General features: G+C 46.5%; 2 protein-coding genes across 2 annotated transcripts in view; both read right to left on the minus strand.

The window, feature by feature from the left end:
- Positions 1-18688, minus strand: part of LOC146755316 (cytosolic carboxypeptidase 4-like) — a 295069-nt gene that overhangs the window by 18615 nt on the left and 257766 nt on the right. The window contains exon 6 of the mRNA XM_085525658.1: positions 17946-18112. Coding sequence (XP_085381784.1) covers positions 17946-18112 — 167 coding nt within the window. The remainder of the gene's footprint in view (positions 1-17945; positions 18113-18688) is intronic.
- Positions 1486-7920, minus strand: LOC146755317 (uncharacterized). The gene is made up of 2 exons (XM_085525729.1): positions 5246-7920; positions 1486-4447 (listed from the first exon to the last, which is right to left on the minus strand). Exons 1-2 carry the CDS (start codon positions 7143-7145, stop codon positions 2049-2051), a joined length of 4299 nt encoding a protein of 1432 aa, XP_085381855.1. The 5' UTR covers positions 7146-7920; the 3' UTR covers positions 1486-2048.

Here is an 18688-nt window from a genome sequence, read left to right on the forward strand (position 1 = left end):
AACAGAAGTGCCATCCGTTCAAAACATGAGGAAAAAGGGGAAAACACCCTTAACAAGGTAATGCTTTCTGAAACCTGCTCTTAGTGAGCAGTCACTTCTCATCCTCTTTGTGGTCATGAAAAATGTGAAGTTACCTGGGCAGCACTGACTTAAAACCCAATTGTTTCATAGCAAATGAGGCATGAAACTTATTATCAAAAAACATGATGTCTGAAGTACATGCTGTCATTTTGTTTTCCCAGAAGACAGCTTCCGAATGCCTGAACTGACTGCAAGACATGGCTGGAAATACAAGAATTAGTGGCTCTTCTTGAGCAAAAGCAGAGTTGTGAGGCCAACATCTACAGCACTGTATCTTTGTGAGATAAGAGAGTAAAATGCCTCTACAATCAACTGATACATTACCTTGTTTTTCAGAAGATGGCTGCAAAATGCAGTTAACCCTCCACATATTTGACATTTGACTTGGCAGAATGGTCCTTAAAACTGGCCTGCTGGTAGAGGAATAGCCTTTTGATGCAGAAAAACACCTATAAAAAGTTTCTGAAAAGAAAAACCCACAAACTACTAAGTTCTTTAGTAGGTCTTGTGCAATATGAGGGTGACGGCACCTAAACAAGTGTGAGAGTTAAGGAGAAATGCCCCAGGGGCACAGGATGCTAACTAAAAGCTGGCTGATACCTTGAACAATTTAACCACTAGACAGGCAGTTATGAGAATTGTATTAGGATGATCAAGAGTTTGTTCCATCCCCAGATGCATCTATGCTTCTGAAGTTTGCAGGATGTTCTCTGGATGATATTCTTTTTGGAAACATTTAAAGAATCACTTGTTTTTGTCTTCAACTAATAATCATGGGAAGCAATATATTAGGTACCAACAACCTTTGGAGTACTGGTTCCAGGACTCTGCTAGCACATCATTTACATACCATTTAAACAGAGCTAAAACAAAAGTCCCCTTACTAGACTTTCCCCAGTTTTAGAAAGGTACAGCATTGAGTAGAGCATTGAGTAGGAAGTAAATAGGAGGTTTTTGTGGAGAGAGAATATCTGAGTAAGGAACTTGCAGTGTACTGTAGAGATTTCAGAGTTAAACTATTTCCACACAGTCAAGCACTTTCAGGTAATCCAGAATCCTATGATCTCACTGCATCTCATGGCAATAATCTCAGTAGTTACCTGTTGGTCTTTAAGACAGCTGCCCTTAGAGAACCAGAGATGAAGAGTTGTTATGTGAATTTCATGTTCTCCAAGGATTTCCAGGTTCTGGGGGAAATACTCTACTGTTCTATTAGTAATGTAGCCCCAGAGACAAAAATTCAACTCCCTTTTTGCTTATTTTCAGATATAGCTACTTTGTTACCCTGCTGTCACGGGTTACTTAGATTTACCTATGCCCGTGACAGGGGAAGCCACCCCACGCCCCCCCCCCGGGGCCCGGAAAGGAGGGGGAAAAGGGGAGTGGGATAAAACAGCGACAATCTAAGGAGGAAAAACTTATTTTACTAAATATGATATCGAAATACAAGATAACACAATATAATATAATTAAGGCTAACAAAATCGAACGAAACAGAGAGAGAGAGTCTCCGAAAACCGAGAGGCCTACTGTGAACTCTAGGCGACACGGCTGGAACGCTTCCCACTCTCCGAGAAGTTCGAGAGAAGAAGGAGGGCACTCCAGCCTGGGAACGAGATTATATAGAGTCCTGGTCCCGTGACTTATTGTTACTCCTGTTGTTCTCTGGGATATGTAGTCTTCTTCTGTGGACTGCACATTCAACAGAAGTATCCATACTTGACATGATGTTATGATGTGGAATACTGATAGCAAAATTACAAAATTACAAAACCATGACATTCCACCCCTTATTCTACATTATTACATCATGGTTAATATATACATATATATACATATATATACACGTATGTAAAATTGTGATAGCTAAATAGTAGAATTGCATGTAACATAACTAAATGTACAACTATAATAACTAAAATACACTACACATGCAAACATATATATATATATATAGATACATAAAATTATTGACTGCATTCCCCCAGCATCAAATTCCCTTGTGGCACACATTGAACATCCCCATCCTTCTGCATTACCCACCAAGTGCACCCAGGTCCCTGGGCAAAGACAGTTCCACGGTTAGGTTTGCCCTTTCCAGAAGCTGGAAGGACCCAAACAGCTTTTCCCAACATGTTCTTTACATGTATAACAGGGACCTTATCTCCTTCTACAGTGTGTAGGGGGCTAGATTGACTAGGACCATCACGATTGACAGATCCTCTAGTATTGACCAACCAAGTGGCTTCTGCCAGATTCTTCTCCCAGTGCTTAAATGTTCCACCACCCATTGCTTTCAACATAGTTTTCAACAACCCATTATATCGTTCAATTTTTCCAGAAGCTGGTGCATGGTAGGGAATATGATAAATCCACTCAATGCCATGATCTTTGGCCCAAGTATTTATAAGAGAATTTTTGAAATGTGTCCCATTATCAGATTCAATTCTTTCTGGGGTGCCATGTCGCCACAGGACTTGTTTCTCAAGACCTAATATGGTGTTTCGAGCAGTAGCATGGGGTACTGCGTATGTTTCAAGCCACCCAGTGGTTGCCTCTACCATAGTGAGTACATAACACTTACCACTGCGAGATCGTGGCAAGGTGATATAATCAACCTGCCACGCCTCCCCATATTTATACTTTTGCCATCGCCCTTCCTCCCAGAGAGGTTTCATCCTTCTGGCTTGTTCAATTATGGCACATGTTTCACAATCATGAATAATCTGCGCAATAGCGTCCATGGTTAAGTCCACCCCTCGGTCTCTGGCCCACTTATATGTCGCGTCTCTTCCTTGATGACCTGAGGTCTCATGAGCCCATCGAGCTAGAAATAATTCACCCTTATTCTGCCAGTCCAAGTCAATTTGAGCCACCTCAATTTTGGCAGCTTTATCTACCTGATGGTTGTTTTGTTGTTCTTCAGAAGCCCGACTTTTGGGCACATGTGCATCCACATGACGCACCTTTACAACCATATTCTTTGTTCGGGAAGCAATGTCCTTCCATAGTTCAGCGGCCCAAACAGATTTTCCCCTCCGTTGCCAGTTATTTTGTTCCCACCGCTGTAACCACCCCCATAAGGCATTTGCCACCATCCATGAGTCAGTATAAAGATACAGCATTGGCCACCTCTCCCGTTCAGCAACATCTAAGGCCAGCTGGACAGCTTTTACCTCTGCAAACTGACTTGATTCTCCCTTACCTTCAGTGGCCTCTGCAACCTGTCGTGTGGGGCTCCACACAGCAGCTTTCCATTTGCGATGCTTCCCTACAATGCGACATGATCCGTCAGTGAATAGGGCATATTTCTTTTCATTTTCTGGTAATTCGTTGTATGGTGGGGCCTCTTTAGCACGTGATACCTCTTCTGCTGGTGATGTTCCAAACTTTTTATCTTCAGGCCAGTCCATGATTACCTCTAGGATTCCTGGACGATTGAGGTTTCCCATTCGCGCTCGCTGTGTAATCAGCGTAATCCACTTGCTCCAGGTGACATCGGTAGCATGATGGGTGGAGGGAACCTGTCCTTTGAACATCCAGTTCAGCACTGGCAGTCGAGGTGCCAAAAGGAGCTGTGTTTCAGTCCCGACTACTTCGGAAGCAGCCCGAACCCCCTCATACGCGGCTAAGATCTCCTTCTCAGTTGGAGTGTAGCACTCTTCAGACCCCTTATATGATCGACTCCAGAATCCCAGGGGTCGGCCTCGGGTCTCTCCTGAGGCTCTTTGCCACAAACTCCAAGTGGGGCCTTTCTCTCCAGCAGCAGTATAGAGGATGTTCTTTACATCCTGTCCAGTCCGTACTGGCCCCAGGGCTACAGCACGGGCTATCTCTTGTTTAATCTGTTCGAAAGCCTGCTGCTGCTCAGGGCCCCATGCAAAATCATTCTTCTTCCGCGTTACCTGATAAAGGGGGCTTACAATGAGGCTGTAGTTTGGAATGTGCATCCTCCAAAAGCCCACTGCACCCAGGAAAGATTGTGTCTCTTTCTTGCTAGTTGGTGGAGACATGGCAGTGATTTTGTCGATCACATCTGCTGGGATGTGACGACGTCCATCCTGCCACTTTATACCTAAGAACTGAATTTCCTGGGCAGGTCCTTTTACTTTGCTTCGCTTAATAGCAAAGCCAGCTTGTAGAAGAATCCGGATTATCTGCTCTCCTTTTGTAAAAACTTCTTCTGCTGTATCGCCCCACACAACAATGTCATCAATGTACTGCAGGTGTTCAGGAGCACCACCCTGTTCCAGTACAGTTTGGACCAACCCATGGCAAATGGTTGGGCTGTGTTTCCACCCCTGGGGCAAACGGTTCCACGTATACTGAATGCCCCTCCAGGTGAAGGCAAACTGTGGCTTGCATTCTGCGGCCAAAGGAATAGAGAAGAAGGCATTGGCAATGTCAATGGTGGCATACCATTTGGCTGCTTTTGACTCCAGCTCGTACTGGAGTTCCAACATGTCCGGCACAGCAGCGCTCAATGGGGGTGTGACCTCATTCAGGCCACGGTAGTCTACTGTCAGCCTCCATTCTCCACTGGCTTTACGCACTGGCCATATGGGACTGTTAAAAGGTGAGTGAGTTTTACTGATCACTCCCTGATTCTCCAACTGGCGAATCAAATCATGAATGGGAAGCAAGGAATCCCTGTTGGTGCGATACTGCCGTCTGTGCACTGTCTTTGTAGCAATCGGTACCTGCTGCTCTTTTACTCGTAGCAGCCCCACAACAGACGGGTCCTCTGACAGGCCAGGCAAAACAGACAGCTGCTTAATGTTGTCCATGTCTACAGCAGCTATCCCAAAGGCCCATCGATACCCCTTAGGATCCTTGAAATGCCCCCTTCTGAGGTAATCAATACCCAGTATACATGGAGCCCCTGGGCCAGTCACAATAGGATGTTTTTGCCAGTCTTTGCCAGTGAGGCTTATTTCAGCCTCCAGCACAGTCAATTCTTGAGAGCCCCCAGTCACTCCAGAAATATGGATTGATTCTGTCCCTTCATGACTGGAGGGCATTAGGGTGCACTGTGCACCGGTATCCACCAGTGCCTTATATTTCTGTGGTTCTGATGTGCCAGGCCATCGAATCCACACAGTCCAATAAACTCTATTATCCCTTTCCCTCCCCTGACTGAGGGCAGGGCCCCTCTATTGGTTACCTGTGATGACTGGAGCAACTCCACTGGTGGTTGGTATGTCTAGTAGTTCTTTCACCCGTGCTCGTAGTGCAGACGTGGGCTGATCATGCCACTTCCTCATGTCTTCTCCACGGTCACGTAGGTAGCGCCACATGGAAACACGCGGTGCAATCGTACTGTTGTTCTTTGCTCGAGCTGGGAAGCGTGTGCGTTTAACAGCTGAGACTTTTGATGATGCAGGTGGGGAGTAGGACTGGACTAGTTTGATCAGATCCTTCATTAGACCTGGTGGCCCGTACGAGGATTGACCTTCATCAGTTGTTTCTGATACTGTTACGGGATCATTACAATTAGTTGATGGAAACAATTTCTTGCACATTTCATCTACTCGGTTTTCTAGCCGTGAGATGGCAGAAACTGCGGCATGCAGTTGGGGGAGCTGCTGATCGGTGGTTTGAAGCAATATAATCAGCTCAACAACTCGGGGCCATCTGTCCACGAATCCTTTAGAACCTGTTACCAATGACTGTGCAATTCTCTCTGGTGCTGTACTTGTGATTTTCTGCCACATGTCAGGATCGGCCCTCACTCTCTCTGGGTCAAGTTCGCTTGGATCAGGGCTGTACAACATTTTCGCCATGGCCAATTCCCTCAGGCGCTGAATACCTTTTTGGACGGTATTCCAACTATCAAATTTAGGCTTCAAAGCATCCTTATAGGGGTACCTTTCTCTCACGGCTTCTAACAGCCGCAACCAGAGAGTAGCAGCTCCATCCGAACATCTGCTAATCCCTCTGTCGATACCTTCATCTTGGGCAATGCTTCCTAGTTGGCGAGCTTCATTACCATCTAGAGACAAGCTGTTGGCCCCGTTGTCCCAGCAGCGAAGCAACCAAGCAAGGATACCTTCATCTTGACGCCGTGTGAACTCCTTTCTTGAGCCTTGGATTTCAGTCAGCTTCAGAGGTCGACAATAGGTGATTTCCTCCTCATCATCAGTCTCTTCTTCATGCCTCTTGGTTTTTGCCTTTGCTTTTTTCGGTACTGCTCCATGCCCGGCACCTGGGTCTTCTGCTGGCCCCCCCTGTGCTTCTCCTTCTTTTCGTTCTAGACGCATGGACACCCGTTTCCATTTCTTGCCTTCCACAGGGGCAACTGATATTGCTACTGATGCCTCCTGTGACTGATCAGAATTAACTTGGGCTTGAATCTCAGATCGGAAACTCTCTCTCTCCAGAATAGTATGATACAAAGCACGGTATGCATAAGCCAAACCCCACATAAGGTTTACCTCCTTAGATCTCTGACCCAAATACTCACTTAATTTCTTAGGGTCCCTTAGGTGTTCAAGAGTGAAATCCCATGACACTGCGGGTCCCCATGCTTCTAAGACTTTTCCTAAACCTTTCCATATTCCCTGCCAGTCATCATTCTCTGGTTCTGGAGGAGACTTCCGCATAGAACGAATGCATAGGAACATATATGCATGCATTGATAGTGATAACATGAATGCAAGTATGAACCCTATCTCAGTTATTGAAAAGCGTGTGGAAATCTGAGAGTACAACCTAAATAAAAAGGGTTTATTTAGCCTGTACAATGAATTAAACATGGTGGTGTTTGTAAAATTGCCTGTTCCATCTGGGATGCAAGTATTTGTAAAATTGCCTGTTTCATCTGGGATGCAAGTGTTTGTAAGATTCACAATTCCATCTGGGGTGTAGATGCCAAAATTCTGACCATACCACATCTCGTAAAAGTACCAGGCAGGTGTCTCCATCAGTATCCACCTTACTAGGCTATATATCTGCACAATTCCACAACACCAAATTATGGTGTTAATAGTTGACCAATACTTTAAGAAGATCATAATTGCTTTCAATCCCTTAAACAGAGCAACTGGGATGAAGAGTGGATTCATAGCTGGCAGGCTCTGTAAAAGTCAGAACTAGCTAGCTTTGCTCTAAGGGAGAAAGAAATCCCTTTGTTTTCTACACAAAAGTTAGATAGCAGTGCTGAGAATGTACAGCAGCCCTTAATGTTGACAATTTGTCTGGTATTTCAAGGTCACGTTCTCCGTGAGCAGCTACGGAAAGATAACACTCCCAACACTCCCGTAACGAAGCTCTTTAAGAGCAAAGAGAGAGTTGTTCTAAAAGCTAAAAAGCTCTATGCCCGCATTCTCCACCAAAAAATCTGTCACGGGTTACTTAGATTTACCTATGCCCGTGACAGGGGAAGCCACCCCACGCCCCCCCCCCGGGGCCCGGAAAGGAGGGGGAAAAGGGGAGTGGGATAAAACAGCGACAATCTAAGGAGGAAAAACTTATTTTACTAAATATGATATCGAAATACAAGATAACACAATATAATATAATTAAGGCTAACAAAATCGAACGAAACAGAGAGAGAGAGTCTCCGAAAACCGAGAGGCCTACTGTGAACTCTAGGCGACACGGCTGGAACGCTTCCCACTCTCCGAGAAGTTCGAGAGAAGAAGGAGGGCACTCCAGCCTGGGAACGAGATTATATAGAGTCCTGGTCCCGTGACTTATTGTTACTCCTGTTGTTCTCTGGGATATGTAGTCTTCTTCTGTGGACTGCACATTCAACAGAAGTATCCATACTTGACATGATGTTATGATGTGGAATACTGATAGCAAAATTACAAAATTACAAAACCATGACACCTGCCTCTGCTGGGAACTTACTACACAGTTAATGCTCCTGAATGACTTCATATACTGTATGTGCTAGACTGAGGTCAAGAAGGAATTCTTGCCTGTGTTCCAAAATACATTTTGTTAGGACCACTAAAGGTTTAGCACACCTTTCTTCGGCTCACTGGAGACTGTACACTGAACACTATGAAATCAGGTGGGAGAAATCCCCCATTCACACAAGATGCCTCCATTAGACCAGTCATTTCCCCAGTAGCTATTACCTTGCTTCGATCTACCGCTCACTGACTCTGACAGAGCAAATAGTTTATTCTAGAGAAGTAGCCAGTGTCCAGCCTGCTCCTTCATCCTCCTCACAGCAGTAGCGGAAAAGTAAGGCTGCAAAATGCCCTGAGCAGAGAGAGCTCTAAGAGGAAAATTAAAAGACACATCCAGTTATAAACGTTGACAGGTGAAAATGTTCGCTGTTGGAGGGAGATGCTGAGATGCCAAGTCAATGCCACGCACACCAGACACCATGACAAAAAAAAAGACACAAACGCAGAACATGAACCGTAGGAGTTTCGTAACATAAAAGACCTCTGGCTTGTGATCTATGTACCTTTGCCATGAGACATATCACCTGGAAGTCAGATCTGTCCAGTACTGGATTAACTTCTCTTTCCATGGCTTGACCTGTCACCCGGAGTACTATAGAGACGGGCACTCAGAAATGCACATTTAGAAAATTAGATAGATGTATTGAACATAAGCACTGTGCAATTAATCTCACTGATCACAGCTGGAGTGGTCAGAGCAATTTCAGCATGTTTTCTGCAAAATAGAACCTTATCAACTAAATAAAGATCGTATTTTCATCAAGGTCGAGTGGCAGTCATCGTTTTCTTCTGACACTGTTAATCCTGCTCTGATAGGAAACATCCATATGTGTATCTTTCTCTAGGTGAGAAAGTCAGTCAAGACAGTCTTCTGCAACACGCTCTACCAAAAACAAACTTAAGCTGCAGTCAGACCCATTGGCTCCCACTTAAACACCCACTATTCATTACACAGTACAGAGGTCTGGAAAAGGGATTGCCTGCAAGGTGTTTAAACCACCTCTGCTCACAGTGTAAAGCACACAAGAAAGACATCCCACAGTGTAACCATTTAGGTCGCTCCTGTGTAGCACCTGCAGGCCCCGAGTTCAACTCTGCTTTGGCAAAGGTACAAAAATAATTTGGGTTATTTCCATCCTCACAAGAGGAAAGCATAGAAAGTGTTCAAGTGTTTTTTGTGGTAACTACAGAAGACAACAGCACTGGTTCTAAGCTATAAACACTTCCTGCTCCTTAAACCATGAAAGACAGCTCTAGTCTTGGCAAAAGTAGACTATAATTACCATTGATGTAGTGACACACCACCAGTAAGCAGAAAGACTCTGCTGAGCTCCCTGTGCTACCTAAATGGAGAAAGACTGGATTTCATCTTTACAGAGTAAGATTAGACCGAGTGGAACCCCACACTGCAACCTCCAGTTCTGATGGATAATCAGTTTTTTATTTCATAGTCTATGCATTATTTTATTTCAAAGTCTGAGCTGGGGGAGAGGCCTGGATACAGCTGCTCTCCTGCCCATAGCAGTGTGCTCTCTTTATTCTGCATTCTTCCTTTGGTTGCTTTAGGCCTCTTATTCCCTCTAAAATCAAATTATGCAGTTCTCTTGGCGAGACTCAAAGAAACCCAGAAGCAAAATATTAATTTTCTGAATCAGAATCAATAAGCTGCACAATCCTTTTCAATGAATTATTTATCATAAAATAGAATACACTTACAAGCCAAGCCCCTTGGTCCCCACATCTCCCTTTTCCTGATCTTTTGCAAAAAGCTCCTGTAATATGGCAAATCTTTAGACAGGAGCAAACAATGTAATGTTTACTTGTACTACAAATGCCAACTAATTGCACCTAACCCATCAGAACTCCATAAATCTGCAATTCCACCCACTGGAGTGAAAATGAACAAGTAACCATCACACTGCCTTCAGCAGTGACATCCCATCCCCAGATGACACAGAACCTTGAAGGGACAGAGCGCTTTGCTTTTGACCACCACAAACAGATATGGAATGGCATGGGAGCTGTACAAGGTAAGGGATTTTTCTTTAATTCTTAACTTCTTTAAAAGTATTTGTCATTAGAGAGCTGCTATATTGGTAAAGGTTCATCGCCCACACAACATCAGGAAAAATGAAATGAATGCTCACTAACATGAAACCAACCAAAGAAAAAGGTAATGGAAAACCACACAAATGAGAGAAAGTGCTCATGGAGTTGGTATGACCAACTTATTTTCAGTGTCTGGGACAAGTCAGAGTTCAATATTTTCCTTCCCTGAAGTTACTTTCATGCAAAAACTCCTCCAGCTCTAATTCAGAATTGGAAAATCTGATTTATATCTCAAATTCATCCACCTGGCCAGGCTTCAGTAGCTCTCTCTAATGAGACACCAACGATTTCTCGGATGGCTGTCCCCAGTACTGAAACCATTTAGGATACATGTTAATTGCTTCATTTATGTGTTCATATGTACAAGTGAGTGAAGGCTTTATGATCGTTAATGGCTTTACGATCTCTCGCCTCCAACTGAAGCAGTAGTTAGACCAATTACCAAGTGACACCAAGGTGGTAGCATGGTAAAATGGCGATTTATTGAAGCACACACGACCTTATATAACCTTTGTCCACTTCGTCTACGCCTACTGTATTACACGTAGCAAGATTCTTCCAGAATATGGGGAAGGGCCTGTCACGTCACAGCCCGATAACATCCCCGTATTTCGCCTAATACAACATTTCCCCCTCCCCATGCTTAAAAGGCTTAACCCGTTACAATACGCAACAATATCTCTCCATCTTCCTCTTCACCTTCTTTGCCTTCTTCTGATTCTTCCCTAGCACCTTCCTCCTCTTCTTCAGCCTCTTCACCTCCTGCTTCTCGTGCAACGACTTACTATGATCACTCAAGTTAAAACAACACATCCCATCAAAGTCTTTACAACCATGACCCTGTGCGAGAAGCAAGAAATCAATTGCTGCTCTGTTTTGAAGCATAGCATGTCTAATACTGTCAGTGTCTTCAAGTAGCTCACTCAGCAGTGTGGAAGTCATGTTAGCTTGTTTCACGGACCTTGTTTCACAAGGATTACAGTGTCATTCCCTAAATCTCTACGTGTGATGTTAATAGCTGTTAGTGCACAGAATTCTCTGCATGGATCTTGTATGGGATTATATGATCTTACGTATCCCTGAAACTCAGAGGAGTTCCCCCATATAGGAATCCCAATTAAACATGTTTGAAATGGCGAGGTAGTTGATTGCAGGCTAAGACAGAAATCCGTCCTGCCTGTTTGTTTCGCCCAAGTAACCCACAGATTCCCAGGTTGTTGGATCAAGTGAACACCCCCCACCGGCGACCAACATAAAGACAAAAGACATAGCAGCATCAAAATGGTGTCTCTCGTTGGCAGCAGGGGTTGTTTCTCTGGGTCCTTTGGGTTCTTGAGTCTCAAGAATTTCTTCGGTATCCAGATGAAAGATCTTCTTCTGCGCTCCACCAGTTCAGGATTCCTTGGGCGGCCGATCAAGAGGTCCTGGAAGAGGATACTCAGCTCTTGTTATTTCCCTGACATTTTCTTTTTCACCACCAACCTCTGGCTTAATTTTTCTCGATGGCACCCAACGTATGTCTCCTGTGCCTTTGCATTTTACTGCTGCGTACCCCCTTCCCCAGACTAGTATGGACCATCCCGACTCCCAGGACCCATTATCCACCTTGATCTTTACTGGCGGGCCTTCTTCGATGATTCTTGGCCGCCAATGTTTCTGGGTGGGGGTCCTGGAATTTTCTCCTCGCTCAAAGTGATTTAGTGCATACAGTGCGCGGGCCAAGATTTCCCCTTGTTGTGATACTGGGATCTTTCCCGAATAGCCTTCCCCCTCCCCAAGGACACGAATCTTTTCCTTGAGGAGGCGGTTAGCCCTTTCGACGATAGCTTGGCCCTGCGAATTTCCCGGAATGCCTGTGGTGTGTGTGATATTCCAGCGAGCTAACCAATCTTTGGACGAACGCGAAATAAAGCAAGAACCATTGTCTGTTTTTATGTGGCGCGGCATTCCCAAAACTGCTATAGCCGTGGCCCAATGGTGTTGTGCTGCTGTAGAACTGACATGACCATGTTGTGTGGCTACAATGACGGTAGAGGACGTGTCAATAGTCACAGCCAGCCACTGTCGTGGGGCCATCCGTGGTTCCATTGTGAAGTCTGTTTGCCAGACGTCTAATGGAGCGAGACCACGAGGATTAACCCCCGCTCCTAAAGCTGGCGCAGAATTACAGTGAGGGCAGGTTTGCACTACCTCCCTAGCGACTGTAATCGGGATAGAACAGGCTCGAGCCAGTGCCTTGGCCCCTATGTGAAGTGCTGAATGAAGATCACGAGCTTCCTGCAAAGTGCACACCTGGTTCCCTGCTATCCGATCAGCCATGTCGTTTCCTGCTGTAAAGAAACCTGGCACCTCAGAGTGGCTACGAACATGAAGGATGGCAACGGGTGCAACCCTGATAGCTAAAGCATCCTCTAACAGGGCTGCAGCTGCTGTACTCGGTTGCCCTTCCTTTCCCATCCGTAGCAGCATTTTTGCCACGAACACAGAATCCGTGACAGCATTGCAAGGCTTCGTGGGCCAAAGATGTAGTGCCACTGCCATAGCCCTAGCCTCGAGCATCTGAACACTTGCTGTCTTGTCTGTTATCATCTTGTAACTCCAGCCACCCTCAACTGTTTGCCACACAGCCACCCCCTGGCCCGTTGATGACGAAGCATCAGTGAAGACTGTAGGACCGTTCACAGGGGTGTCCAGGACCCTGTGTCGCAATGATATCTGGAGGGGTTTTGCCAGTTCAAAAATTGGCAGTGAGTCTGAATAGCAAAACTTTCCGCTGAAGTCATAAACAGCCAATGACACCTCATCTGGCAGAGGTTGCACATTTCGAAAAGCTCCTGGTAAATAGATGACTTCCAAGTCCTTCCCGAAAGCTCTGATCGCAGTGAGGCGAGCCTTTCGCAGCAAATATGACAGCTGTTCTAGCCATGTGGTAAATGCTCTCACCGGCTGAGCAGAAAATAACCATGACAGTGGGTGTGGCCGAGAGTTCAAAGCATGCCCAATCACTGCAGCTGAACCATGCTGGCACCTAGTGACCGCAGCCTCCAACGGGCGATCAGGTTCCCACCTGGCAAGGGCATTGGTGGAGCAGGCTGACAGTATCTCCTGCCAGGCTGACTCCATCTCTGGATTCCAATGCCTCTCCTCTTGTGGGACTGATCCCTTCAGTTGATCATAGAAAGGTTTCATGAGGCGCGGAGGGATGCCAATGGCATTCCTCACCCATTGCAGTGCCCCCACCAACTTCTGCACATCCCATAAGTTTGTAATTTGAGGCTTAATCTCCAGCCCCTCCGGGATTACTGTGGAAGATCCAAATTTATAGCCCAGGAATTCAATCCCTGGTTCTCTCTGGATCTTTTCCTGAGAGATCACAAACCCTGCAGAGATGAGGGTGCGGACGATCTGCCCCTCCAACGTTTTCAACTGAGCATCATCAGGTGCAACAAGCAGCAAATCATCCATGTAATGGGCGATTTGGCATCCTGGCAGTGCCTTTCTCACTGGTTCTATGACTCTGCTCACCACAAGTTGACAGATCGTAGGTGAACAGACCATACCTTGCGGAAGAACCTTCCACTGGTACCTCTGAGCTGGCTCTCGATTATTTACAACCGGAACTGTGAATGCAAAGGCTTCCCTATCCTGTTTAGCCAATGGGATAGAGAAGAAACAATCCTTTAGATCAATGACCATCAGAGGCCATCCCTGTGGGACTGCTGACAACAAAGGTCCCCCTTGCTGGACAGGACCAAAGGGGATGATCTGTGAATTGACTGCTCGGAGATCGTGGAGCAGCCGAAACGATCCAGAGGCCTTCTGAATGACAAAGATGGGCGTGTTCCAATTGCTAAGCGATGACTCTATATGGCCTAGTGCAAGTTCTCTGGAAACAAGCTGTATGAGCGCTGCCAATTTTTTAGCAGGAATGGGCCACTGATCCACCCAAACGGGAGATGTATCCCGTTTCCAACGCAGCGGAATCGCATGCTGCAGCGCCAAGTGGTGGACAGTGGCCCTTAGGATAAATTTGTCAGCCGTAACCCAATGAGAAGAAGAAGATCTCTGCCTAGCAGAGATCCCCTGATCGGAGCTATATTGGGGGTGATGAAAACAGTTTTTTCTATTGAGCCATCTCGATTGATGATCGAAATTCCCACTTCCGCATCCGACACAGAGGTGGTCATTTCACCCCCCACCCCTATCAGGACCTTTGATGTTGCAACCTTTGGCCACTGGAATGGCCAATCGCGCTCTGCAATAACTGTAACATCTGCACCAGAGTCCAACAAAGCTGTAAGGTACACCGTCCTAGGACCTAGTGTAGGCACTCCAGGGTCCAACGTCATCATGACCCTCACCAATGGCCTATCACCTAGATCCATGGTCAGCGCCACCGTGTGGTCAACACGCTTGGCCCATTTTAATGAAGCGGGAAGGGGCCCTGGGCCGCTGGCACCCTCCCGTTCCAGTTTCCCTGCGGCAAAACCTCAAATTTTCGACAGTGACGCGCAACATGTCCAACCCCATTGCACAACTGACAATGTTTTCCTTGCGGCTTGCTCTGCCCAGCTTTCTTGGGGCATTGTGCTTTAAAATGACCATGCTGCCCACACTTGAAACACGGACCTTTTCCCTTCTCATCCCCGGTGCGAGCTGCCATCATCACTGCAGATTTAATCGCAGAGCTGACTTCGGCAGCCATTCCCTGCACGGCAGTTGCCAAGCTATCATTATTGGAGGGAGTATTTTTCTGATGATCTAGCACATATTTGATAATCTCCCCTGGGGTGTTCAAAGTTCCAGGAGCTGCCCTAATTATCTGCTGAACGTCCGGGAGCGACTTTTGCTTGAGACAGTCTATCACAACCAAAGGCTGGACTCCCTTCGGGAGGTCAGACCCTTCAATGGCACGAATCAAGCGATTTGCAAAATCAGAAAATGACTCAGAAGGCTCCTGTTTGATGTCGGACCACGGGAGCACAGGCTCCGCAACTTTAGCCACTGTCCGCAGCGCCTGAAGGGCTGCCTTTGTAAGCGCAGCTAACTCCCCCGCTCTCAGCCCTCTTGCTTGACCCTCCGGGGATCCCACCATACCATCTGCTAGTCCCTGAAGGCGCAAGAGAGTAGTTCTTTCAACCCTAGCTCCACGGCCCTGACCTGTATGCGCATTAGCTGGATGATTGTTATCACGAGCTGCCTCAGCGACAACAGCCTGAAGCAATCTATTCCATTCATCATACCACAGCGTGTACTGCACGGGCTCAAGAATCACCCTCATGAGACTGACCACATCGTACGGCAGGAGACTCGAGGCCATGAGAGCCTCAATTGCTGACATAGTTACCGGAGAACGCAAGCCCTTGTTCTTAACTAACTCTGCAAGGCGAGTAATCGCCTTGGAATCCAGAGGGGTCCAAGCCGGACCATCCTGTTTCACTATTATCGGGAGGGCAAAAGCTGTTGTTTCCGGGTCGGCTGTCTGGAGGTCCTCCCTTGTCTGGGCCCAATCAGTGAAAGTGGGTGGGCTCCACGGTACGGGTGCCGTGGGGCCACATCCCCCTTGGGCGGCCCCCTGGGCAGCCCACGCAGGACCACATCCCCCTTGGGTGGCACCTTGGGCGGCTTGGCCAGCCCCTTGGGCGGGCCACATGAAATCATCACACCCACATTCACCTTCACTATCACATGGGTTGGCACAATCCCCCCCTTTCTCGGCATACGCACAGCAACAGGCGGGACCCGACAACGAAGAAGTACCACCCCTCCTTACACTTTTCCCCGGTGACACCACACCTCCCCCTTTCAGCTCTGTTGGGACCACACCTCCTCCTTTCAGCTCTGGTGGCACCACCATGCCTCCCCCCTTTCTCTCTCCCTTGTCCTTGTTCTTATCAGGCACAGTAGCAACATCGCATTCCTCGAGGGGCTTCCCTCCCCCTTCATCCCTGTAGGCGTCTAATGAAGGATACGAGGAGTCAGGATAGGGGGGCGGAGGCGGGGTGTCCTCCTGTTCAGGGCTGCCTTCTGGAATGTCCGTCTTAGGCGAAGGAACAGATGTGTTCGGGGGAGCCGGCACCATCTTGCCTTGCACTGAATCTGTAAGAGAGTCAAGACTCCCCCCCCGGCCTCCCCCCGTCTCCAAACCCAGAATTTCTCTAGCACGTTGGTTTGCTAGCTTCTCCTCCCGTGCTGCTTTCAGCGCCTCCAAGATAAGTCCCCATACTTTGAATTCTGATACTTTTCGAGTGGCCAGCGACCTTTGAGATAGTGCGGCCGTAATTCCATCCCATCTGCCAGGATTGTATAAATCAGACGGGTTTGTTAAAAGCCCTTCCTTTTCCAGCAGCGAAAGAACTGCTGTTACCTCCTTTTTGGAAGGAGCCTGTTTCCCACAGTGAAGTTTGCAAGCGTGAAGAATTACCTTGATAACGGCTTCCATGTCGCCCCGGCCGAACGTAGTTCTCCTGGCCGCTCCCTGGCGCTTCCCCGAAGGTTCCTGGGGGTCCCCGAGATTCCGAGATTCCGAGCTCGCTCTCCCACCTGTCGAAGAGTGATGGCCACTCCTCTTCGACCCTGGGCTTCCACTACTCCGCGACGAGAGGATTCGCTACCGCAGTGGGATCCTGCTGCCGTTTAGCAGACAACTACCTTGCTCCAAAAGTCCCTAATCACGCCTAATCGTGACGAATCACGTCGGCGGTCACCATTTGAAGGCTTTATGATCGTTAATGGCTTTACGATCTCTCGCCTCCAACTGAAGCAGTAGTTAGACCAATTACCAAGTGACACCAAGGTGGTAGCATGGTAAAATGGCGATTTATTGAAGCACACACGACCTTATATAACCTTTGTCCACTTCGTCTACGCCTACTGTATTACACGTAGCAAGATTCTTCCAGAATATGGGGAAGGGCCTGTCACGTCACAGCCCGATAACATCCCCGTATTTCGCCTAATACAACAAGTGAGCACAGCTATACAAAAGGAATGTCTCTATATTTTAGTTCTCTTTTTTTCATTGTTCCCCATAAACATTAAAAACCACGAACAAGCTTGTAAGAATGGTTTCAGGCATGAGGAACAGGTGGTGCGAATGTCAGTTAAGTATTCCTGCAGGGGGAAGACTGGAAGTTTGCTGTAAATTATGGGGGCATTTCTGCAACAGAAAAAATTGGCTTTTCATTGATGAAGCTGGAAGCACTCTTTGATAACAAACCCACTGGGAACTTCAAATCATATCACATCACTCAGTTATTTTTTCCTCCATTTGTCTTGGAAAAACAATATTGCAAGAGTAAGTGCTTGCATGTAGAACTAGGAATAGCATGGTTTAGAAAGAGCACATACATTTCTGCTTCATCACAGCTGAAGCATCCCATATTCTGACCTTTACCCAGGCCAAATTCCCCACATATGAGGCAACCTCACTTGCATACATCCCATTGAACACAGGAAGCTAAGAAATGAATTTTGCAATTAGGAAAAAACACCTCCCATATGGTTGTTTGGATAATGACTTCATCACACGCACCAAAAATCACAAACCTATGCTTCATATGTCTGTAGGATACAATGCTGTGAGGAAAAGTGGAATGACTGTGCGAATCCTTGCAGAATCAGGCATACTGTTTCTAAATCATACCATCAAAGTCCTTCACCTAGAGAACATCTTCCCTGTAGGAGATTGACTCCACAGAGGAGATCTGAGGTGGACAGAGTATCACCTGAAACTTCAGTTTCCTGTTGATGAATTCACTGAGACAGTGCCATCCATATGCTCAAGTAATATTTTGAGAGGAAAATGAAATTTGTAAGGAAACTGTCACTGACCTTTGTGCCCGGTCTGTTATTGTTATCTCTTCCTCCAGATCTAGGAGTAGCGCTGCCTGAGCCATCACCTTCTTGCTGCAGGGCAAGGATTTGAGATGCAGAATGAGCAGAGCAAGGCAAAACTTGCTTCCCATCTCCTCCAGCTCTTGAGTTCCCAGCTGCAGGCCCTGGTGGAAAAAAGGAGGAAGTTTCATTGCTGAGTGTACAAAGCGCAGGTGTTGGGAGACTGTTTTTCAGAAGGACAGCTCTTAGTATTACAGTATCACCTCATTCAGGTTCCCATACAGTCAATCATGAATTCAATGATAGCATTTGTTCTACAGGATCTATTCTAAAATAGCTTCTATTTTACAGAGGCAACAGAGGCAAGTAGTGTAACTGCTCTGGTTACTTACACTGAAGTTGTCACTGTACAAATTAGACTCATACCCCAAGAGGATCTGACTAAATACACTCTTACAAATCATTAGGTCTCATCTTTTTTCTCTCTCTAGAAGCGTCATCTCCCTAAGCAATGGGAAACAAATAGGTTTTATGACTGTAAATACTGGACAGTGGCAGAGATTAGAGAAAAAACAGTGAAGAGGGGAAGGAGGGAACATCTTTAACAAGTTATGAATTGCTTTTTAAGAAAATCAATTACAAAGTAATTGCAAAATAACAAATAACTCTGAGGAATTTCTCAGTGTATTAAAAGCCTATGTCTCTAGTAGGGACGTGCAGGCAAAGAAATGCAAAAACAG

Source organism: Coturnix japonica, chromosome 33 (assembly GCF_054131305.1).
Source record: "Coturnix japonica strain WE chromosome 33, WE-NBRP24, whole genome shotgun sequence".
Lineage (NCBI taxonomy): Eukaryota > Metazoa > Chordata > Aves > Galliformes > Phasianidae > Coturnix > Coturnix japonica.